General features: G+C 36.8%; 1 protein-coding gene across 2 annotated transcripts in view; it reads right to left on the bottom strand.

Moving 5' to 3' along the window:
• Positions 1 to 21723, bottom strand: part of slc12a2 (solute carrier family 12 member 2) — a 95584-nt gene that overhangs the window by 40047 nt on the left and 33814 nt on the right. For both annotated transcript variants that reach the window (XM_088629831.1, XM_088629830.1), the window contains exons 2-4: positions 9874 to 9993; positions 6274 to 6349; positions 5486 to 5581 (exon numbers count right to left, since the gene is read on the bottom strand). In XM_088629831.1, the coding sequence (XP_088485957.1) occupies positions 5486 to 5581; positions 6274 to 6349; positions 9874 to 9993 (292 nt within the window). The remainder of the gene's footprint in view (positions 1 to 5485; positions 5582 to 6273; positions 6350 to 9873; positions 9994 to 21723) is intronic.

The following is a 21723-nucleotide window of genomic DNA, read 5'->3' on the forward strand; positions in this document are numbered from 1 at the left end:
GTGTTGTAGACTTATTTCAAAATGGTTTGAATTGATTCTTTTTTGCCATCAATCGACAAACAATACCCCATAATGACAAAGTGAAAACACATTTTTAGGAACTTTTGCAAATTTATTTAAAAAAAAACTGACATTTCCCTTTTACATAAGTATTCAGACCCTTTATTCAGTACTTTGTAGGACCACCTTAAGCAGCAATTACAGCTGCGAGTGTTCTTGGGTTTGCTTCTATCAGCTTGGCACACTTGGATTTGGGCAGTTTCTTACATTCTTCCTTGTAGATCCTCTCAAGATCTGTCAGATTGGATGGGGAGCATCTGTGACCTTCTCTCCACCGATTTTCTATGGGTTTCAAGTCTGGACTTTGGCTGGGCCACTCAAGGGCATTCAGAGACTTGTTCCGAAGCCACTCCAGCGTTGTCTTGGATATGTACTTTGGATCGTTGACATGCTGAAAGGTGAATCTTCGCCCTAGTCCAAGGTCGTGTGTTCTGGAGCAGGTTTTCTTCAAGGACCTCTCTGTATTTGGCTCCGGTCAGCTTTCCCTCAATCCTGCCAAGTTTCCCAGTCTCTGCCACTGAGAAACATACGCACAGCATGATGCTGCCACCACCATGCTTCACGGTAGGGATGGTATAACCAGGTGATGAGCGGTATCTGGTTTTTGCCAGGGATGGTGTTTGGCATCCAGGCTGAGGAATTCAATTTTTGTCTCATTAGACCAGAGAATCTTTTTCCTCATGCTCTCAAGAGACCTTTAAGCGCCATTTGGCAAACTCCAGGCAGGCTATCATATGCCATTTACACAGGAGTGGCTTCTGTCCAGTCACTCTACCATAGAGACCTGATTGAAGGAGTGCTGCAGAGATCGTTGTCCTTCCGGCAGGTTCTCCCATCTTTACACAGGAACTCTGAAGCTCTGTTAGAGTGGCCATTGGGTTCTTAGTCACCTCCTTGACCAAAGCCCTTTTTGCCCAAATACCCAATTTGGCCGGACGGCCAGCTCTAGGAAGAGTCTTGGTGGTTCCAAACTTCTTCCATTTGACAATGATGGAGGCCACTGTGCTCCTGGGAACCTTTAATGCACTGCCAATTTTTGTATACGCTTTTCCAGATCTATGCATTGACACAATCCTATCTTGGAGGTCTACAGAGAGTTCCTTGGACTTCATGGCTTGGTTTTTACTCTGTCAGGCACTATGAACCGTGGGACCTTATAAAGACAGGTACCTGCCTTTCTAAATCATGTCCTGTCAAGTGAATTTGCCACAGGTGGACTACAATTAGGTTCTAGAGACATCACAAAGATGATAAAAAGAAAGAGGATGCATCTGAGCCAAATTTGGAGTGTCATAGTAAAGGGTCTGAATACTTATTTAAATGAGAAATTTCAGTTTTTTATTTTTAATAAATTTGCAAAACTTCCTAAAAAGATGTTTTCACTTTGTCATTATGGGGTATTGTGTGTCGATTGATGGCAACAAAGAATCAATTCAAACCATTTTGAAATAAGTCTACAACACAACAAAGTGTGGAAAAAGTGGAGGGGTCTGAATACTTTTTGAAGGCCTGTATTAAGTATAATTTTGATACATGTTAAAACAAGGACTGGCATACAAATAGCTGAAATACCTAAAGTGATTACTTCTATAAAGGATTAAGCCAATAAGGCCAGGTGACTGGAAGAATTACAATAAGCCGTTTGCACTGTGATTTAACTCAATTTTCAAATTCTCATGCACAATTATTTGCCTATGTCAACAGTAAAAATGCTGCACTGCAGTCTCCCATAATCACATGAAAGTACCTGATCCACCACTGGCTGAAAAAAAAAATCAGTAATTTATGTTCTAGAAGTGGCTGAAGAACACATTCAGAGAGGCAAAGAGATTAATCCACTTTGGAAAAAGTTACTTACACTATTTTTTTTGCTAATCAAGTATTGATGCAGATAATATATTAATGAAATTCATTATAATAATTCAGTTCAATTTTACACATATAAGGATTTCAATAATGTAATTTTGAATATGCTACCTGTAAATCTCATGCAATTTAGACCCAATTTAAACTTTGTACACTGAAGAATAGCCTTTTCCCCCAATCTCGTTATTTTTTTCTGAATGCAGACACCTCAGGAATGTAATCTTGTAGGCTACAAAGATACGTGCCAAAAGCCTGAACAGAGATAGAGTAGAATATCCCATCACTTAAAACACGTATCACATGAACTTAGAAAAAATAAGGTTTTCATGGTTAGGTAATGACAGACTGCAAACCCATTTTCATATCATTTAAATGCTCTGCTAATGTACTTGTGTGGAGTGATATGCTGCCTGAATCTAAATCATGAGCAGAGCCTGGGTATTGTTACACACATTTTCTGCTAAAGCCTCACAAAAGATTTAGTCAGAAAAGACTGGAAAAAAAAGACTAAAAAAATTAATATACTATACTAAACTTTTCTTATTAGGACAAGATTCAAAGGTTTCACGTTGAAACTTAAGTTTCACTCACAAACTTTTCTTGTCTACATCTCACTGGAGGAATTACAGAGAGATTAATTCGTACCCTCAAGATATTTTCAGATTATCGCAATATGCAAACCAATATGCTCAGTTTTGCAAACTCAGGGGACAGGAATTCCTTAAGTACATGCTATCACTGATTGATGATTGCATAAATAACTAAAATTGACCATATATACAGTGTATGCTGTCACTCGTACTAAATACTGTACACTTCCCAGTGAATCAGAGAAATGGTCTACGCATACAAGGAAGCCAAGATTATTGATTTTCAATGAATCACAATTATCCCAGCTGGTGTGGCGATTCTTGACAGTGACATCTAAGACTACGCACAAGTGAAAGACAATTACACCAACAAAGAAGTCTTCAATCAGGAACACTCAAGAGATTGCCAAGGGACTTACTTGAGAATGGGCTTAATACACAGGTCAGAGATTTGCAGAAGTCGGATTTTTAAGTAAAAATGTAAAAAGTGTTTGTAAGACCTCAATGTGCAGTGTTTAAGTGTAACAGATGGCTACCCTTCTCTTGGTAAGCCAGATCTGTTGAAGATGGATTTAAAACAAAGTCAAGGCTGCTTCCATTTGGCCTTTTACTATTCAGTAAAGCAGACTGGACATGACCTGGTTTTGTAGGCATTACAAAGTCCTATGGATTCAGAACACCGATATAACATTAGATTACTTACTATTGCAGTGTGACTACTTATGGAAATATCAACTTGCTCCGGTACCTTCCTACAAGCAATCAATTTTAGCCTCCTTTATACTACATTAGTGTAAGACAAATTAAGAATCTTTCAGGGGGGATTGACCTCCATTTGAACCAATCTGTGTTAAACACTGTATTCCCCACTTTGAGCTTTGGCAACTAAAAATATAAGGCACAAGAAAGCACTACACCCTAGGTGGGATGATAGTGTACTGCAGGGCACTTAAGCATGGAACCATGTGTGAGTGCCCTGCAAGCACGGGGACAGTTTAGAAACACAAATGAGCTTAGCCACCACACATTTGGGAAGAAGGAAGGAAATGGTAGAACCAAAAAAGAATCTACCCAGACAAGGGGACAATGAGCGAAATCCACACAGCAGACACCCCACAGTCCAGAATCAATGGTACAACCCCAGAGCTGTGAGGCAGAAGTAACTTGCAATGCTAGTGTGCCTTCTTCAGTATGTATTCTTGCCGGGAAAAGAGTATGTTTTCACATCTGCTTTTCAAAAACTAAAAATCTTTTTCTTTCTGCTGTAGATAACTGTTCAATCATAGAGAACTTTGTAAAGGTCCTTGTATATCATGAGAGCCAGTGACTGCAGGTTCAGGAGAAGGAAAAGTCACACATACCTGCCAACGAGAGCAATTTTCATGGAGTTGTTTAGTGTCTTCATGATGTATTTGTCACTTACAATGAAACGTTGTTCATCCTTTATATTGAATCTTATATCTCCTTACTCTGTAGTCCAGTGGAATTTAAATGAATGTCAGTAATAATCTTTTTTTTTAATCTTCCACCTGAGAGCAAGGAATACTGCTTCTTCTCTCAAAACATCCCTAGTTTCAATAATCTCTCTCAATGGAACAAAATTAAAATAAAATGAGAAGTTTTATGTCCACCCAATAATGAAAGAAACACTGTATGATGACAGGTACCTGAAAGAGCATTTAATTAAAGCTCATCTGTGTGGCAGGCTTTGTGACAGGGAGATTTCATAATGCATATCCTGTAAATAATCTTCTTCGGCAGATTGACAGGTAAGATAAAGTAAAATGATACACTCGTATCTAATAAAATACAAAAAATAAATAAACTGTATAACTCATTTATCCAGCTACGACTTGGTTGAAACATAACTTCATACAAAGCTAGGGACCTTTTCTAGAATATTACTGTTCTGTTATTTTCTTACTTAATGTGCTATCCTTCCTTTGTTTTTCATGCTTATGTCAAAGAGCAGTAATACATGCATAACTACCTTTCCTGCAGAACTGATGCTGTTTTACAAAGGAAGCTTAGTGTGTCTCACAGCAGTGCTTAATTTATAGAGATTTAAAAACTGCATGGTTTAATTAGGAATAAATATTTTGTTTTCAAGTAGCATAAAGAAATTAAACACAGATACTGGAAAAAAAAACCTAGATTTAAATTCTTTAACAGATTAGATTTTTGTAAGAAATCAGTTATAAACATAAGTTGGGTCAGACGATGACATATCCCAGACAGTACAGTCTGCTTTAACCTTCATTTAAAGTTAAGACCTATTAGAATTTTTGTTTACACTTTTTAAAAAATGATATCAACTGTTTGCTTCTACCTAAAAAAAATTCCCCGAAAGAGAGGAAGAACACAAAATGGCCATAAATCATTCAGGTTTTCTTAATTTATTGTATGATAATATACTTTTATTTAAGAAGTCCAGAACCTTATATTAGTATATGATCAATCAGAACAGTGGGTAATTGACATTACGCGATTTCCATACTTAATACTTCTGAAATCATTTAGTTTTAAATCAATCTCTTACACAACTGCAAAACGGACACCGCTTTTATATGCACTGTGTTGTCAGGCACTCTACCTCATTTTGCCCAGGCAAAAAAAGCACTTCCTGAAATGAGTCTTTGCTTAACAAGAGTAGAAAGAAGAGACAAAATATTAATTTCAATTTCTAGGAGACATTACAAAGTTAAACTACTGCAAATATGCAGTTCTAATTTTGTCTGCGAGCATTAACACAAATTCCGGCAGTACTGAAGCACGGCTTGCCCAGTTTCTGTACAGTCTGCTGTGTGATATTTTGCAGTTACAGCCAAATCTGCTGCTTGCACGCTTCTCCTGTATTGACGTGTGTGCCCTTTTAATAGATTATGAAGGCTTTTCTTCCATTACTAAACAAAGAATGAACATGAAACTTTCTGGCAACAGTAACGAACTGGTTTAAGACATGTACATACCTCCTCGCACAAAGCCATTAGTTGCTATCGCTGAAGTGGAAAGTCCAGTGATGGTTGTCACAACTGTAGCCATTAAAACAATCACACATGCAAGAACTGGAAAAGAAAGCAACAGGTTCAAGGACTATTTCAGTATAGATTATCATGATCAGAGAGCAGGTCCATCTAATCTGAAAAACATGCTGCACAGTACAGTTTAAGACTATTTTGAAAAAATTTACACAGAAGTTGAAATATGAAAAGAATATACATTACTTATTAATGAAAAAGTCCTTTGAGACTTTGGAAGATAAACAACGTATCGAACTGCAGATTACTGAAATAGGTTTGATCTGAGAACTCATATTACATGATAAAACTATATTTTGTTTCTTTAATTGTGGAGGCAAGTTAAAAAATATTTTCTTGCATATCATAACGAAAAAAACCTGAGGGAAATAATGGATAAAAGGCTCCAAAATTTAAAAATCTAGTTGTTGTTGTTTTTTTTTTTACAGATTGTCAAGTGATCCCTAGAGCAATGTATTTTGTAATTGTGAGCTACTATGTTATAATCTCCCAATCACCAATACTGCTCTGAAACCCAAATAAGAAATCTAACATCGATATACTAACTACTGCAATCATCCTAGGATTTTGTTTCTCCACGTGACTTTGGCAGATTGCTATACTTAACATCTTGCAGCGACATTCAACATTTTGATGGTAAATGGTGTGGATTAATGTTAAAGTGTAAATTAAAAATTGCAATTAACAGGGACTTGCAAACTGTGAAAACGTCCACCTACCAATGCCAGCCTGCCCCACAATCCATGTCATGCGAATGAAAAGCATAACACCCCAGATGTTCAACATGCACCGGATCTAAGGACAGAAAGCACAGCTGTTTTTGTTACATTACATTAAAGAAAAAAACAAACAGAAAAAAACTCTAAATTGGTACCAGCTGCAAACAAAATGTAATAGCTTTGATGGGAAAGGACTAATTACAAAGTAATCTAACAACCTAGTTTTTTCAAGGAAGCATGCTTACTATGATTAAATTGGAAAATTTCTATACAAGCAATAATTCTTATTAACAGAGTTCATTGGTGTTAAAAAGTTAAAACAAAATGTTGAAAATTCCATACAGAATGTAGATTAGTACAGTTCCTACAGATGTGTAAGAAATATGCATGTGAATGACCTTAAGGGGTAAAAACAATACAGTTCTATAATGACACACCACACAAATGAGAGAGAAAATCATAAATAAAAATGTCCATATTGCCTTTGTACATAGACTACTGTATCTCTACTTTATAAACACTAAGATACTTCTCACTATAATATAAATCAATTTCTTTTGAACAAAAAGTTTCTTCATATAAATACAAACACAAAAACAAGTATTTGTTTTTCTTATCACCTCATACTGGCAGCTGACATTTACAAATTTCATAAAGTTACCAAACAGTCAGGAAGTAAACACTACAGACCATGTAAAATTAATAGTATCTTATTTGCTTTTTCTCCATTTTCTGGACTACATCTTTAACTTCTTTGTATCTGGAAAGGCATATGCCCTGTTACAAAAAATAAGAAACACCAAATATTTATCCTCTTCTACACAGTGATACGTGAATCATGCCACAAACTCATTCTTCATTCAAGTGTTGAATGTGGCAATAAGAAAAAGTTAAAACTATATGATCAGGCAATCATTTATTCTGGGATTTAAACTGTGAAACAGATGTGCCTTAGAAATGTAAAAGAGGGGATTATTTATTCTCAGGAATTAAATTTAGAGGAAACAGTTCTATTGTCAGAAAAAAATAATTCTGTTTAAATATTTTCAGCCACTCTGTGAATTAACCTTTTATGGCTGATTATCAGTATCAAATATAATATAACAATCATTCCCATATTACTTTCATATGGTTCTAAAAGCACTATCTAAACCATGGATATTGTAGCCTGAACATTGACTTTCTTTTTGTTAAAGTATACAAAAGGGCACAAAAATACAAAGTTAATTTGAGAGACAAAATAATTTCCATATCTCAACATACAATTGAAAACAGTTATCGATTCCATTGTTTGGAACAGTGTCCAATTGCCAAAGCAGATGTTTGAATTTGTAGATTAAACAAATTCTGTAAAAAAAAAAGTCTAGTCTACATGAATGTCAAAACAGCCTGGATGAAAAACAGGAGTCAATTATAGCAAATGTAGATAAATTCACAAGAAAGACAGAACTACGTTAAACAAAGAGGAAATGGTGCAGGGCCATTAATCTGACAGTGAAATTTAGCAAAGCCCAGAAATTTAGCAGAGTGTATCATTAATCAGCTAAGTAGTTTTTATTTTCCCTTATTCAACATTAAATATATTTAAATCATCATACAGGACGATTTCTTCATCTCCTTTATTCTTTCATTTATTCATGCCCCTTTTTAAGCATGTAAAACTTTATGTAGGTAAATTAGTGACAGATTAGAGAAACTGTCACTAACTGGTGTCCCAGAACGCAGGACACAGCTGTTACTGTTATTAAAGGTGTTACACATTAGGAACTCCTCAGCTGGCCTACTTCCCCATATGCATTCTCAACTTCTCCTTCTCTCCATCTCTGTCTACTCATAAAGCTCGCTGTCCACCGGATCTGATCTTCTCCACAGACTGCTCCGCCTCCACCCTCTCTGTTGCTGAGTATTTCATATCCTTCCTTTTCTCACTCCTGTCTTCATCCTGTACCATCTCCCACTGTCAGCTTCTCAGCCTCCACTTTGTCCTTGCTTTTTTTGTGAACTCTCACCTTTCAGCTAGTGACTTCTTCTCTAAATTCGAAAGAGTTCCTGCAACTTTCACTCCCTGCTCATAGCTCATTCCTTGACTTCCTCCATTCCCTCACTTCTATCCCCTTCCATTTCTCCTCTCCCTTCACTTGCCTTCTGGACTCTGACACCCAATCTCCTTTGCTCCACTCTCGTGCTATATTCCCTCTCTTTACAAACAGGTTTGCATTATACCTCCCAAACCTTCATCCCTTCACCTTTATCTTTTAACCTTTATCAACAGTTACTCTTTGTCCTTTTCTCTCCAAAACACTTGAGTAGGAGGTACACCACCATCTCACCACTTCCTCTAACAGCACTCGCTGCTCGACCCTGCTAAAATTAGCTCAAAACTGGGAGTGGGTTATAGGGCTGGGAACCTGCTTTGCCCGAACCTAGACTTGACAACACAGTGTGATTAGAACCTATAAGGCACATAACTAGAACATACTGTGATAAAACATAACTGGAATTTCATTGAAGTCACAATCCTACAGAGGAATCCTACAAATCAAACATTTTGGAGGCCAGATATAAACAAATTATACTGATAATCCAGCCCACAATAAAGAGCTTAGTGAACAAAGACAAGAAACTCCCTCTTAAAGACTTCTTTAGCGCTGAACACAAATCCAGGAAGAGTAGCATGGGGATGCTGACAGTGATGTCTGCACTACTGTTTAAATTATTTCTCTATTTGTCTTTTCTTTCACAAAAAGCATTTCTACAATTTAGTCAGTGTCACAGCTGAAAAATTCGGAAATTCGAAGATATGTATGTGGTTCTCTAGGGAACCCATAGCACATATACTAGTGCAACAGACATTTGTCGTTGCTTCAGAAACTTTTTAAACCCAATTTGGTGCAAACTAATATAAATGAGGAGGCAAGGAATGGCAGTACGCCATTTATTTTTTTAGCTGATGAGAAAAAGAGGCATCTTTAGGTCATTAAACTAATGGTCTAAAGTGAGGCCATTATTTCTCTTGTTGGTACTACCAGAAAGAAGTACACACATCTAAAGGAAGAAAGTAATTTTACTGAGGATCTCTATCTCTAATTGCCTAATAAAGAACCTTGAATACGTGTCAGTGTTGCCTGACTTATCTCATGGATGATCTAAAGTATAACATCTACAAAAAAGAGAAACAAATATTTTAGAGACTATTCAAAAAAAGATGACCAAAAATAAATTAAGTCTACCTACATGCATGTTTTCTAAAATAAGGACCAATACCAATTTAAAGTGCTGCATTTTATGAGCTCAAATAATTTAGTGAGTTTGACACAAGCACCGTTACAAACACTGTAACTTAAAGTATATGCCTTAATTCCATGCATTAAACAATACTGTAAGTACAGTTACCAGAATACTTGCTCATTACCAGAGAATTTGAAGAAAAACAAGAAAGCAATAAAAACAAAGGTCCCAAAGTCTTCAAACAATTTATTTAATGCGCTTATGCTAATAAATCCATAGAGGTCACATGTAGCATAGAAATACAGGACTTTGTATTAGTAAAACCAGAAGCAAAAGCATGCCGCCTCCACAAGAGGACCCGTAAATGCTCACCAGAACACCCTTGATCCATCCGAACTTCACAACACCCTTGGGCTCAGAAGCTTCTTTGGCTGCAGCTTCTTCTGCTGGAGTCAGTTCCTCACCATTCGCATAGCCATCCTCAAAGGGCTCCTGGGAAAACAGGCAAGACAATCTTAGCAGAGCAACAGAGGTGATGGAGAGACAGCCTCGCTCCTTCTCAAACATATCACACCGGAGTGACGAGAATAAATCCAGATGACTATTACTACCGAATTTAAGCCTGCTGATGTGACACACATGACTCTGGATGGGCTCTAACACATGAATTTAGATCTCCCATTTTTAAACACAGTTTATTTCTCCCATTTTTGTGTAACGAGCCCTGCAAGGAAATGCGTCTTTCTCACATTGACTGAACTGTTCATGACTCGCACGTTGCTCTCAGTTTGATTCATCTGGATCACATGTATCCATCTACTGTACTTATGAGCATTAGATTCCCAATTTATGTTGGTATACAGTTTCAGAAGCCTGGTTCTGAATGATATATAGGTGGGCACATATGCTGATTAAGTTTTTCTCTCACTCTGAATAGTAGACATGTACATGGCAGTCACATTTGACAACTTTAACAGTTTTGATAACTTTAACGTGTAGATCAGGGCCTGCCACATTTCCGCACTGGTTCTATGGTGAAGCAGTGCACCGTAGCTGTTGAAACAAATGTACAGTATCTGCATATTAAAAAAATTAAAACCTGTGCTGCCAAAAACATTTATAAAAAATGAGTTACTGAACACTTGCCAGAAATTCTGCACAGACACCCATAATACCATGTGTGCACAACTCTGGCTCTGGTTGTCCTGACATAACTGATATAACTGCAAAGCTCTAACTGCAATGTTAGTTGCATCTAGACCTATAGACAATTTTTCACCATGATAATGGCCATGATATTGACCATAGCTATATTCTCAAACTTACAACACTCAGATAATTAACTAGCTCTGATTTTATTAATCAGAGAGTGCAATTTGCCAAACTGAAACATGGTACATAGTGAATGGCTATGTAGAATAGTGCCACTGGATGTGGCTATGTTGAAAAATCATGAAACCTTGGTTGGGTTGATAATTCAGAAGTCATTTATCACTTACATGTTGAGCTAAATATACTGTGCAGAGTGTTAAACCTATTGAATGACTAACCTATTTTCTAATGCAAAAGAATCACTTGGTATCCCTGCTTAGTGATTAGGTTTCTACCTGTGTTTTCAGAGCTACAGAGCTCCATTTTGTACAATGTATGCAAATAGGCGATTTCAATATATATCTGGAGTGTCCTAAAGGACAATTGCCTGTCTGCTTTAGATTGGGTGGCCTTATCTTAATGTGTGAATTTCTCCAACATTTAAACATTAACAAATGTATTGTGTTGTGGGTTTTCCAACCTACAAAAATATGAATATAGGCATTTCTGGTCACAAGGCTCTCATACTGGATCTGGCAGATCTCCTGTCTTCCATTAATGCTAAACAAAAATGACCTTCTATAAACTCAATTTGACGAATACAACTAGTTAGATGGACTAAAAAACTCAAAGTGTTCATGGAAGAAAATGTAGTTGATTGTATTCTTACAGGCTTATGGTGTGCATCAGCAATCATCCAGGGATGCTCTTAAGGCAGCCACCTTCTATCACTTATTGTCATGGGATGAAATAATAATATACATCAATAAAATGCACAAAACAGCCAGGAATGCTGCCCTTTCTCTATTGAACAAGCTATAACAACACTTTAAAGACCTCACCACTTCTTTCAGAGCAGAAAAAAATATTAGAGCTGCCAATCTCACCTGCTGCATGCAACACTATGCCCACTCTTGCCTTCACAGGGGTCTTTCAATTTATCTTTTACTTACGTGACTGAATTGGTGGTTAATCTGAGACCTACTAAATGTGATTTGGACACTTTTGTCCTCTTGTTACAACCTTTACAAACTGCCTTTTCTCACAAAACACAGGCAGCGGCAGCTCAGTTACAATCTAATCTTGAATCTAATGAGTTCTTTGAACCTTTTCAGAGTGGAAAGACGGTAAAGAAACAGCCCTTGTTAACATAATCAATGACTTACTGATGGTTCCTGACTCTATCACTTTATAATCTTCTTCCAGACTCTGGAAGTATAGCTTTTTATACTGTCCCCACATCCTACTAGATCATATGGGAAACACCTAGGAGTTATTAGTACCACCTTTTGTTGGCTGGGTTTTTATTTAGCTAAAAAGAGCTAATCTACATATGCTGCCATTTTCAATTCTGGTGGTGCCACACTTACCCAATTTTATCTATGGGATTCTATGTTGCTGCCTATGCTCCCTATGATGACACTCAGATCTACTCATATGCTAGCTCAAACTACTTCGCATCAGCATATAATTCTTGTTCTATGTAACCTGCATGCCCTATAAAGGATACAGAAAACATTAAGGCTGTCCTGCACAAGAACAAAAACACTGAATATCTAGCTCCAGGTTATCATATGGGTTTATTGCATGAGTCTACTGAAGACCAGGCTACACACAATGGGATCTTGAGCCTTTTATAATACAGTGTCTCATCTGCAAAACTCAATGTCCAAATCCATTCAAGACTGGAACTGCTGACATTTTTTAAACTTTCAATGTCGAAATTGTTTAAATATTGGTTTTATTGTGTCAACTTGCTGCGCTGTTATTTTCTCATTTTCAAATGGCTACTGCTACTGCGCAGCACTGATGTTTTGAAAAGCATGTATAAATTAAATGTATTGTATTTCTATATCGCCATGAGACCTTGAAGGTACAAAACTTCATTCTCCATTTTCATTTCCTTTTGATTTTTAAAAAATGGGTGTTGACAAATGTACAAAGCACCATTCTTGTGGTGCTAAAAATAACCTCTTCAATTTGGCAGCTCTGCATGTACACTAGAATAAGAAATTAAGTAGCATGTACAAGAAAAATGCTCTGAATACTGAAAGAAAATTTGCATGCCAGCAGCAACTATATTTACTGTAATCTTCGCTTAATTATTTGAATACAACTGTATTGTAATGCCCTCTTAAAATGTTTTGGATTACTGTGACTTATTTCATTATTTGGTTAATTGGTTTATGAGTCATATTAAATACATTTTAAAATGACAGCATTAACACTTAAAAGTAGCTTCAAGATTAAATGGTAGAAAGTGACAATGTCACTCATGTTTATACATCTATCAAGCATCATCAGTGTTGTCTATCAAACATCTTCTTAAGTCCTATAATAGATGGTGATCACACTTTAAAAGCAGATCAAATAATGCTTTTTAATTTTATTACCTATCAAGTACACAATGGAAATCATATCACGAGACACAGTAAATTTCACTTAAACATGCATTAGGCTGAACGTGGATTTCTTGCCTGGATTTCTTTAGTAGCTACAGTACCAACGTCCTGCAATTTTGCATCTTCAAAAAAACTTTACTATGGCATGTATAGTATAAACAACCAAGGAAGCAAGTAATTTAATAAGAAAATATATTTTAGAAACTTTAAGAAACACTATCTTGCATAAAAACAATAAAACAAACGTAGTTATCAGTCATTTTATCTTAAAGTCAAAAGTTAAGGTCAAACACAAGAAGGTTCCATCCTGTGCGGAGACAATGTGCTGACATTACACATCCCCACCTTTCCCACCACAGTTCTGTGAAATATTCTAGAAGAACCAAGAAAAATACTATATATGATTTGGCCTACAAGCATTATTCTGGTGTGAGAAGAAAGGGTCATTATTAGCAGAGCTCATATTCAACTTCTTGTTGCTGTTTATATGAAGCTTTTTTCAGTATTATTTCTGAATTTGTCAGCGGCAGTGTCACATCTTCAACAAGCATATTAGTGTGTTGCTAACTTTCATAAACTATTTACACTTCAATAACAAATGTATCAACAAGGCAGGGGGTTTCTGTAACCTCAAATCATGTTGTTTAATATTTAGGCTTCTGATGAAAATATATGTATTTTTAAGGTGATAAGGAGTCTGATACACCTTGCTCTTGAAATACTCACCAAGGCTGTTGACATCATTTCTGAGCACCAGTGTCTTTATGTAAATCTGACAGCATTTACAGTACTGGATGACAATACTACTTATTTGTCCTAAAATGTAATAATTTAAGGTAATGTCTGTCATAGTGCTTAAAGTGGATAATGTACATCTATCAATATAAAACTAAATACCTTTACTTGCCTGCCAGGATATGCAAATTAATTTTGATCATCTTCCAGAAATGTGCATTGGGGAGGGCAATTTTAAACAATTTATACAGTCAACAAGCATCTGACATTTTGGAGGAGAAACAATTGTTCTTCAAAGGACCAAACCATGTTACAGAACGTGACATTTCGTGACCATCTGTTCAGCAGTTGAGCAAACAAATAAAGAAAGCAAAAAAAACTCTTTATTACAGTCCATCTAGTTGTGTGTATAGATCGGTACTCTTTTGACATTTGTTTTCTTTATCAAGCATGTATATTTTTCTAAATAGCTGTGTAAGTGGTTGTTTCTGTGTTAGAGATTACAAGGCCGTATTCCGTGATGTGGTTAGGCTATTTCAGGAAGAGTAAGACTGTTTCATCTTGGAAATGACAGGCACACGTTTACAATTATAAATTATTTAAGTTCGCCTTCCAGCATACAACCTTTCGGAAAACAATCAAATCGTTATAAACCATTTTTTAGATCTTGAAACTATTACAGTGACAGGTGTACGTGAAACCCATTAAATTAGGCAGGAAAACCACATTGGAAAGTTCTGGGAATTAAACTCACCAGTCCAACAAACCACAAAAAAATGCTATACTCCAGCTCATTTCATGAAATGCTGCCTATGCTCCTCAAATTGGTAAATCTATAGATCTGTAGTGGTCTGCTGCAGACAACAGAAAGCTGAGGAATTTTTCTACTACTGCTTTTATACCCATTTATCTCAGAAAACACACACTGAAAAATGACTTGCCTTTTAATTACATTCTGGAAAAAGAAACAAAACTGCTATGCAGACCTCATACAACCCATCATTAATACTAACTAATTAAAACTTTGGTACACACAATATAAATTAGGTTTAATGTAAGCTAATGGTAGCAAAGGTAGAAAATGCTCCCAATTTTTATTATCAGTGTTCTTTCTAGGATAGCAACCACGAAACCAAAATCTCCAACAAATATAAATACAAGATACATTTTTCATGGTCAACCCCATTATGACCCATCTAAAAAGTATAATGTGAAATGCATACACTGGAAAAAGGGCACAGACACAAACCCGGGCATGGCCGGCTTGTGATAGCTTGCTGACAGACGATGGATGCCAGTCCATTGCAGGGCATATGCACACATAAAGAAGGACAATTAAGAGACACAACTTGACTTAACAATCAACGTGGCTTTGGAAGGCAGGAGCAAACCAGAAAACCCGCCAAAAACCCACATGATCACAGGGAGAGAAAGCAAAATCCACACAGAAGACAAACCAGTCTGAAACCAAAGCCACAGCTCAACAGCTTTGAGGCAGCAGCGGACTGTGAGGTTTCAACCAAATTATAGGTTGGGCAGGAGCTTGGCTAATGAATTTAAACACAGAGGAGAGCAAAGCAAACCACACAGGAAGAAGGAACATTGCCATGAGATGTGTAGTGTATTTCTGAACTACAGGAAGCTAAATATGAAAGGGATCTGGGCGTTTATGTAAATCCTCCTACAGTATGTACTCATCAAGACAATATGAGGAAGCAATAAAAAAGACAAACATAATGCTTGGGTATATCTAAAAACGTGTAGAAATTAGATCAAGGGAAATTAGGCTCAAACCTTACAACAATGAGCCAGAACTCATTTAGACCTCAATATTTGTGTTCATTTTTGGTCATCATACAGCAAGAATGCTATTAGCCTTAGAAAGAGTTGAAGGAAAAACAGCTAGGAAGTCCCCTAAGATCAGGAATCTGTCATATATAGACATGGTGAAGGTACTAATGTTTTAGTCTAGAATATAGGAGATGGTGAGGTGACTTGATCCCAGTAAATAAAATACTAAGTGATGTTTCGGGGACAACCCAGGGTTTTCTATAATCTCAGGAGTAAAAAAAAAAAGACAGGATCACAAACAGAAACTAAATCAGAATCAATTTAGGCCAGAGAAGAGATAACAGTTCTTTATGGTGTTCTGGATGACTGGAATAAATTTACCAGGTAGTTAACCAGGTAGTTGAGGCCATTTGAAAAAGCCTCTGTTCGGGCTGAAAGATATTTTAGACTCACTTAGCTTCTAAAATTACCCAACTAAGAAGAGCCAGCCTCTTTTTTTCCAGCCTCTCATTTTTGTATGCAAAACACTTAAAACAGGCTTCTATTATGATGTTGAAGTCGCTCACATTATTTCAAGATAAAAAAAGCAAACTCTGGAAGACGAATAAAAATAAAATGCTCTGAAAATTCTAATCTCCAGTTTCAATAACCAGCTTCCCTTAGTGGGTTGCAGTGGGTTGGAGCACAACCCAGCAGGCGCAGGGCACAAGGTGGGATTACACCCCAAGCTGGGAACCCAAACACCGGACACACGCGTGCATACTCACTCTCACACAGGGGGCATTTCAATCTCTTTTTCTAAAATAAAGTTCTCCTATAGTGGGATAATGAAGATTTATTAAATCATTAATACGGCATCTCTGGCATGTTGACAAGCATGTGACATGGGCTCTTGTTACTCATTGCCGTTGCCCATCTGTCAGCATGCAAGTCTCTCTAAAGTGGGTACCTGGATAATTCCTGAAGAAACCATCTTGAGGTTTCAACACCAGAAAACACAGTGTCATTTAGTAGGAGTGGGGGGGGATAGAAACAGCATTGTCAGCAGCTCTCTTATCTGTCGGCACCGAGCTATGCTTGGGAGGGCCAGCCCGAGCTGGGCGAGAGGATTTCTGAAGGGGTATTGTTAGCAGGGCGCGTGTGGGCTGGTGCTTTAATAATGCACCACTTTCTCAACAAAAGCGCCTGTGAGAACAGTAAGCTGTGGTGGGAGTGAATGACATTCTCTGTGTGACCACCAGTAGGTCATTGTGGACAGACAATTTCTCTGGCAAGAGAGTAAAGGACTTCTCAGGCAGGGGGCAAACTGTGCTTTTTCTGGACATGCCACTATAATAAACCTAAGTGTGTCTGGCAGTCACTGTAACTATTTGACTTTGTATTACAACACACGGAAATTAGGCCTATAATGCTCCTTATTATGATTTAGACAGGCATTGTAAAATGCACTTAGCTCACTAGATGTGTTTATACAGCTTGTTAAAATCAAATGTATATCCTTGTTGTGAATGAGCTTTAAAAATAACTTAAGATATTCACTTACAATACACTGTACTCATAAAACACACCAAGTATTAATGTACTTTTTAAGCCTGGATCAAATAATAATACATAACTTGCAATGAAAAAAATGTATTATTACTAATAATAATACTTATTACTGTACCTATTGACTTTCAGCCAATGTTTAACACTAGTAATACTTTTCTCTTATTAGAGAATTTTTGCATACATCAGTTGCTAAACTGTTTCATTAACCAATAACAGTTGTAGGAATATAGAACAAGCTTCCCAGCCATGTTGTTGAAGCTAATAATACCCTGGCTTCCTTCAAGAATTGGTGAAGGATCAATTTGCTACTAACGGTGATCTAGATGGGACAAATGGCCTCCTCTCAGGTAATTCTCAGGTAAGTCCAAAGATTTCACCTAACTCAAGTATTTCTGTTAGAGGACTCAGGTTTGATTAAATACAGAATCCTAAGGACTTGTATGACTAAAGACTTCACATGGAAGAGCACGTAAGTGATTTAGTCAGCGAATGAGCAGATGAGTCTTTTACCCCCAGGGTTCATATCCTCAAACTCTATTAAGAACATGCCATGTATTAATGGAGAGCTGTATCATTTGCTTAAGAAAAGACTTATTCAAAAATTTAGTTTTGATGGTTTACCTGCAGTGAACATAACTGGAGTACATGCAAGTTTTTGCCCAGTGGTAATCATCTGCAATCCCTTGCCTTGGCAAAATGTAATATCCGGTAAACTCAACCCATGAGCTGTTGCCAACAGCTCAGAATGTTGTGTGCAGCACAACAAAATGGGTAAAAAAGTCTGATGTGATACTCAAGCTACTAAAATTTACTAGCAGGGACAGCAACACTGCCCAAGATCTGGTGTAAACTGTTAAGACATTGTTGTTTAGATCCAAAAAACTGTAATAAATTAAATTATGAAAGGCCCTTTTAATTATTTTGTAAACATAAATATGACAGAATCCAAAATTCATGTTATTAGCAGATGTCACCAATGCCTGAATCACTCTTTACTGACAATTAAAACTAAATGCTCTGGAATAGTAAAAATAACTGTAATACAGTCTGTAAAACAATTCAAAAGTCAAAGGAGTGATGTGCGGTAGTTATACACGTAATTCAACTAGTCAGCTAAAGTGAAAATGTTTCATGTTTAAGTCTACATGTTTCAATTAGGAGTTAGATAATAAGAATGCTGCTAAATGGCATTTGTATTATCCCCCTCGTAAATTTCCATTAATTTCTGTTGAACGCTGGAATGTTTTGGTTATTACAGTACACAATTCGCACAAGATGTAGTCAAGCCCAACAGTTCTTCATGTAATTATCATAAATAAATATGCCATTAAAATGACTCTCTCTTTAAAAAAAAGAAATTAAGTCCTAAATAATTTAGGTTCCCATTAACCTGGGGTCATTCTTGGAGCAACATATGGCATTGCAAAATCCATTCTTTGTTGCTATATCAGTTTTCTGCCACTGCTCTAAGCAGGTTAGCAGATTAAACAGCACTTCACACTTCAATACCTGTTTCTTTAATTAAGTACAGCTGGTATTTTAACAAAACAGGTGCATGCAAACTAAAAGCTCAGTCAATGCGTATGTGCCAATTCCCAAACAAGCAAATTGCTTTTCTAAATTTATTTCATGAGCAGACATTTAACTTACTCTGTGCAAAAGATAATGATCTCTTTTACCCCATATTCATTAAACATCTGACAAGGTTGTTAAGCTTTTGTCTATCAGAAGTTAAACAGGCTTGGGCTTGGTAGGTACTGGGATGAGCAGTGCAGCTTTGCTGAAGTATCTGTGAAGCAATTTCTCGATTCTCCACCTGATTCGTTGTGAAAGGGGGCTGCTGGCATATAATGTCTGCCCTACAGTATGTCACACGTGCAATGTGGGCTCTGCATTTTAAATTGTGGATTAAGTGGATCCCTTCTTATATGCAACACACTTTGCAGATATCAATTATTATTATATCCTTGGTAAAGAAGAAAGTGGTAATTCTCTACAACCCAAATACAACTTACGTTATGACTATTTCAGAATTTTAAAAAAACCTGACTGACAAATGTTTAGACATAAGGGGGGAAGAAAACATCAGCATTACTGTACTAAACACTCTTAATTCAGCAGTGTTTCTAAATGAAAGGCAAAGCTATCATGAAATATTTATAGGAATCAGAGAATTACTTTCAAACCAGGGGAATGTCTGAAAAGCCCAAGTAAATTAAACCAAGTAATCTTAACTTTTGCACTTACACTGTGCCTCCTAATACGCAGCAATCTGTTAGACATGACCTTTTCGTTTTAACTTGCTAATCCTCTGTCCTATTTCCTGATCCCAGTTACTTTTAAGGTAATAAAGCAGACCAAATGCATATCAGCTGATAATTTGCAAGAATCACAATCCTGATATGGCAATAATGACCTACAAAACAATGTCACTACCTGGACATTGCTGTCACAATTTAAAAAAATGCAACTTTTTTTTCCAAAAAGAGTCTCATTGGTGTCATCCACCAAGAGGTGCTATAAGATGTATTTGTATGGGAAACTAAATCCACTACAGAGACACTTCTTGACTACACTGTTTCACAGATGGAACACCTTCATATTAAGGAAAACTATGGCTCTCAAAGTTTTTTTAGCGAATGCTGAGTTATAAGTTATCCTTTTTGTACCAATTACACCAATGATCTGCTTAAAAAGCAATTCAAATGTATCTACCCCTCCATAATAACTCATGAAAGAAAACTGGGAAGGTCTCTATCTTGTTTCTCATGGATCTTATCCAAATATTAATTTCCCCTCACAAGAGCAACACTCCGATAAAAATAAAATATATTTAAACTTGACTTAAACACAGTCAAGAGGTCTTTGATGATTGGGCTATGACCGCAGATCTGTTATTTTAGCTCTTTGAAGAGAAAGCTGAAAAAAGCATAGAAAAGGCAATGAAAAACAACACTGAAGACAAGACCTCAAGTGTAGTAAACATGCAAAGCTGACCTAAAGGTAAATCTGAGATCTAAATATAAAGAAATGCAAGGCTTACCAAAATTCAAAAGATAATTTCGAGAACCTGTATGAACAACACATCGTATCAGTACACAGCCACCAGGTGGGGCCGAACACACCAAATGAAATCCATGTAAGAATTTGCACCAAACTTCCTCTAAGGCTAAATTAAAAACTCTATTTATGGAACTAACTGTAAAAGAATAAAATGAGAGAAGCTATTGCCAAACAATAAAAGAGAATTATGCTCACAGCATTGACATACTTACTATGTAATTAGGGAGGGTGCAGTAGGAATAATTTGTCTTTCAATACAATACAAAGAAACTAAGGGAAACAGACACTGCATTCAACCCCCCTTCCCTAAAGCAAGTAGACATTTAGAGCAGCAAAAAATACATCTTCTACAATCAATTAGAAACTAATCACTGCACTTCAAAGAAGTGGATTCTAAATACTTCTGCCGCGGAATAATTTGTTTTTAGATGGTCACTGCCACCAGAACTTTTTCCCTCCAATGACAACAATAAAATGATGCTGGATACTCCTGAGGCAAGCTTTTCAAACGCAGCAAGAGTAAATCAATTTCCAAGGGAGCTGATTTGCACGGTACAACAGTTGGAGACCACCTAATGCCAGCCTGCCGCTCCACAGAAGCCACAGTGATTACAATAATCTGTATTTTGGCACCAGTAAGTATAACAACTGTCAGAGGGCTAAGCTCAATGCCTACTTCAAATCTACCCTTCCCCTCTAGGTCAGGGGCAGGCATTTCCAGCTTGCCACCAGTTACTGTGGCCATTGGTTTTCACCTCACCTCTGAGTCTAGCTACTAGTCAATTATGTGGCTAAGAGGTTGAATCAATTTCGTCAGAGCTTAGTCTAATTGAAAACTAACTAAACTAACAAATCTGGGGGAATCAGAGCCCACAAGGACTGGAGAAGCTCCTAACAACACAGGGTTATGTGATCATTGGTATCATACTGTATATTACTTTTAGACAAGGTTATACTATCAATGCCATTATAAATTACAAGTATAAAAGTGTCAAGCCATTCAAGACTTGTGAATATGGAAACCAGTCTTTGCATTAGGAGAGAAGCCGTTCCTCATTTTGGACATATGTAATCAAGCTCCTACATCTTCGCATACGTAATGAGTGTGATTTATAAGTAGATTCACTTTTGCACACACCACTGTTTTCTGCCAATCTATTGTTTACATTCCGTACAGTAAGTGCACCTTAACAGTTGCTTCTTCTTCCATAAGTATGCGCTATTTATAAATTGCCTATTTTTTAAACACTAATGTGTATGTGTGTCCATCTAAATGCAAGTAATACAAACCACAACACCAATATCAGCATGTCCAATTAGATGTCATTCAAAAGTCAAGGACTAAATTATCTATAGATGTGGAACGTGT

The sequence above is a fragment of the Lepisosteus platostomus genome, chromosome 4, assembly GCF_059453375.1.
Source record: "Lepisosteus platostomus isolate fLepPlt1 chromosome 4, fLepPlt1.hap1, whole genome shotgun sequence".
NCBI classification, from domain to species: domain Eukaryota; kingdom Metazoa; phylum Chordata; class Actinopteri; order Semionotiformes; family Lepisosteidae; genus Lepisosteus; species Lepisosteus platostomus.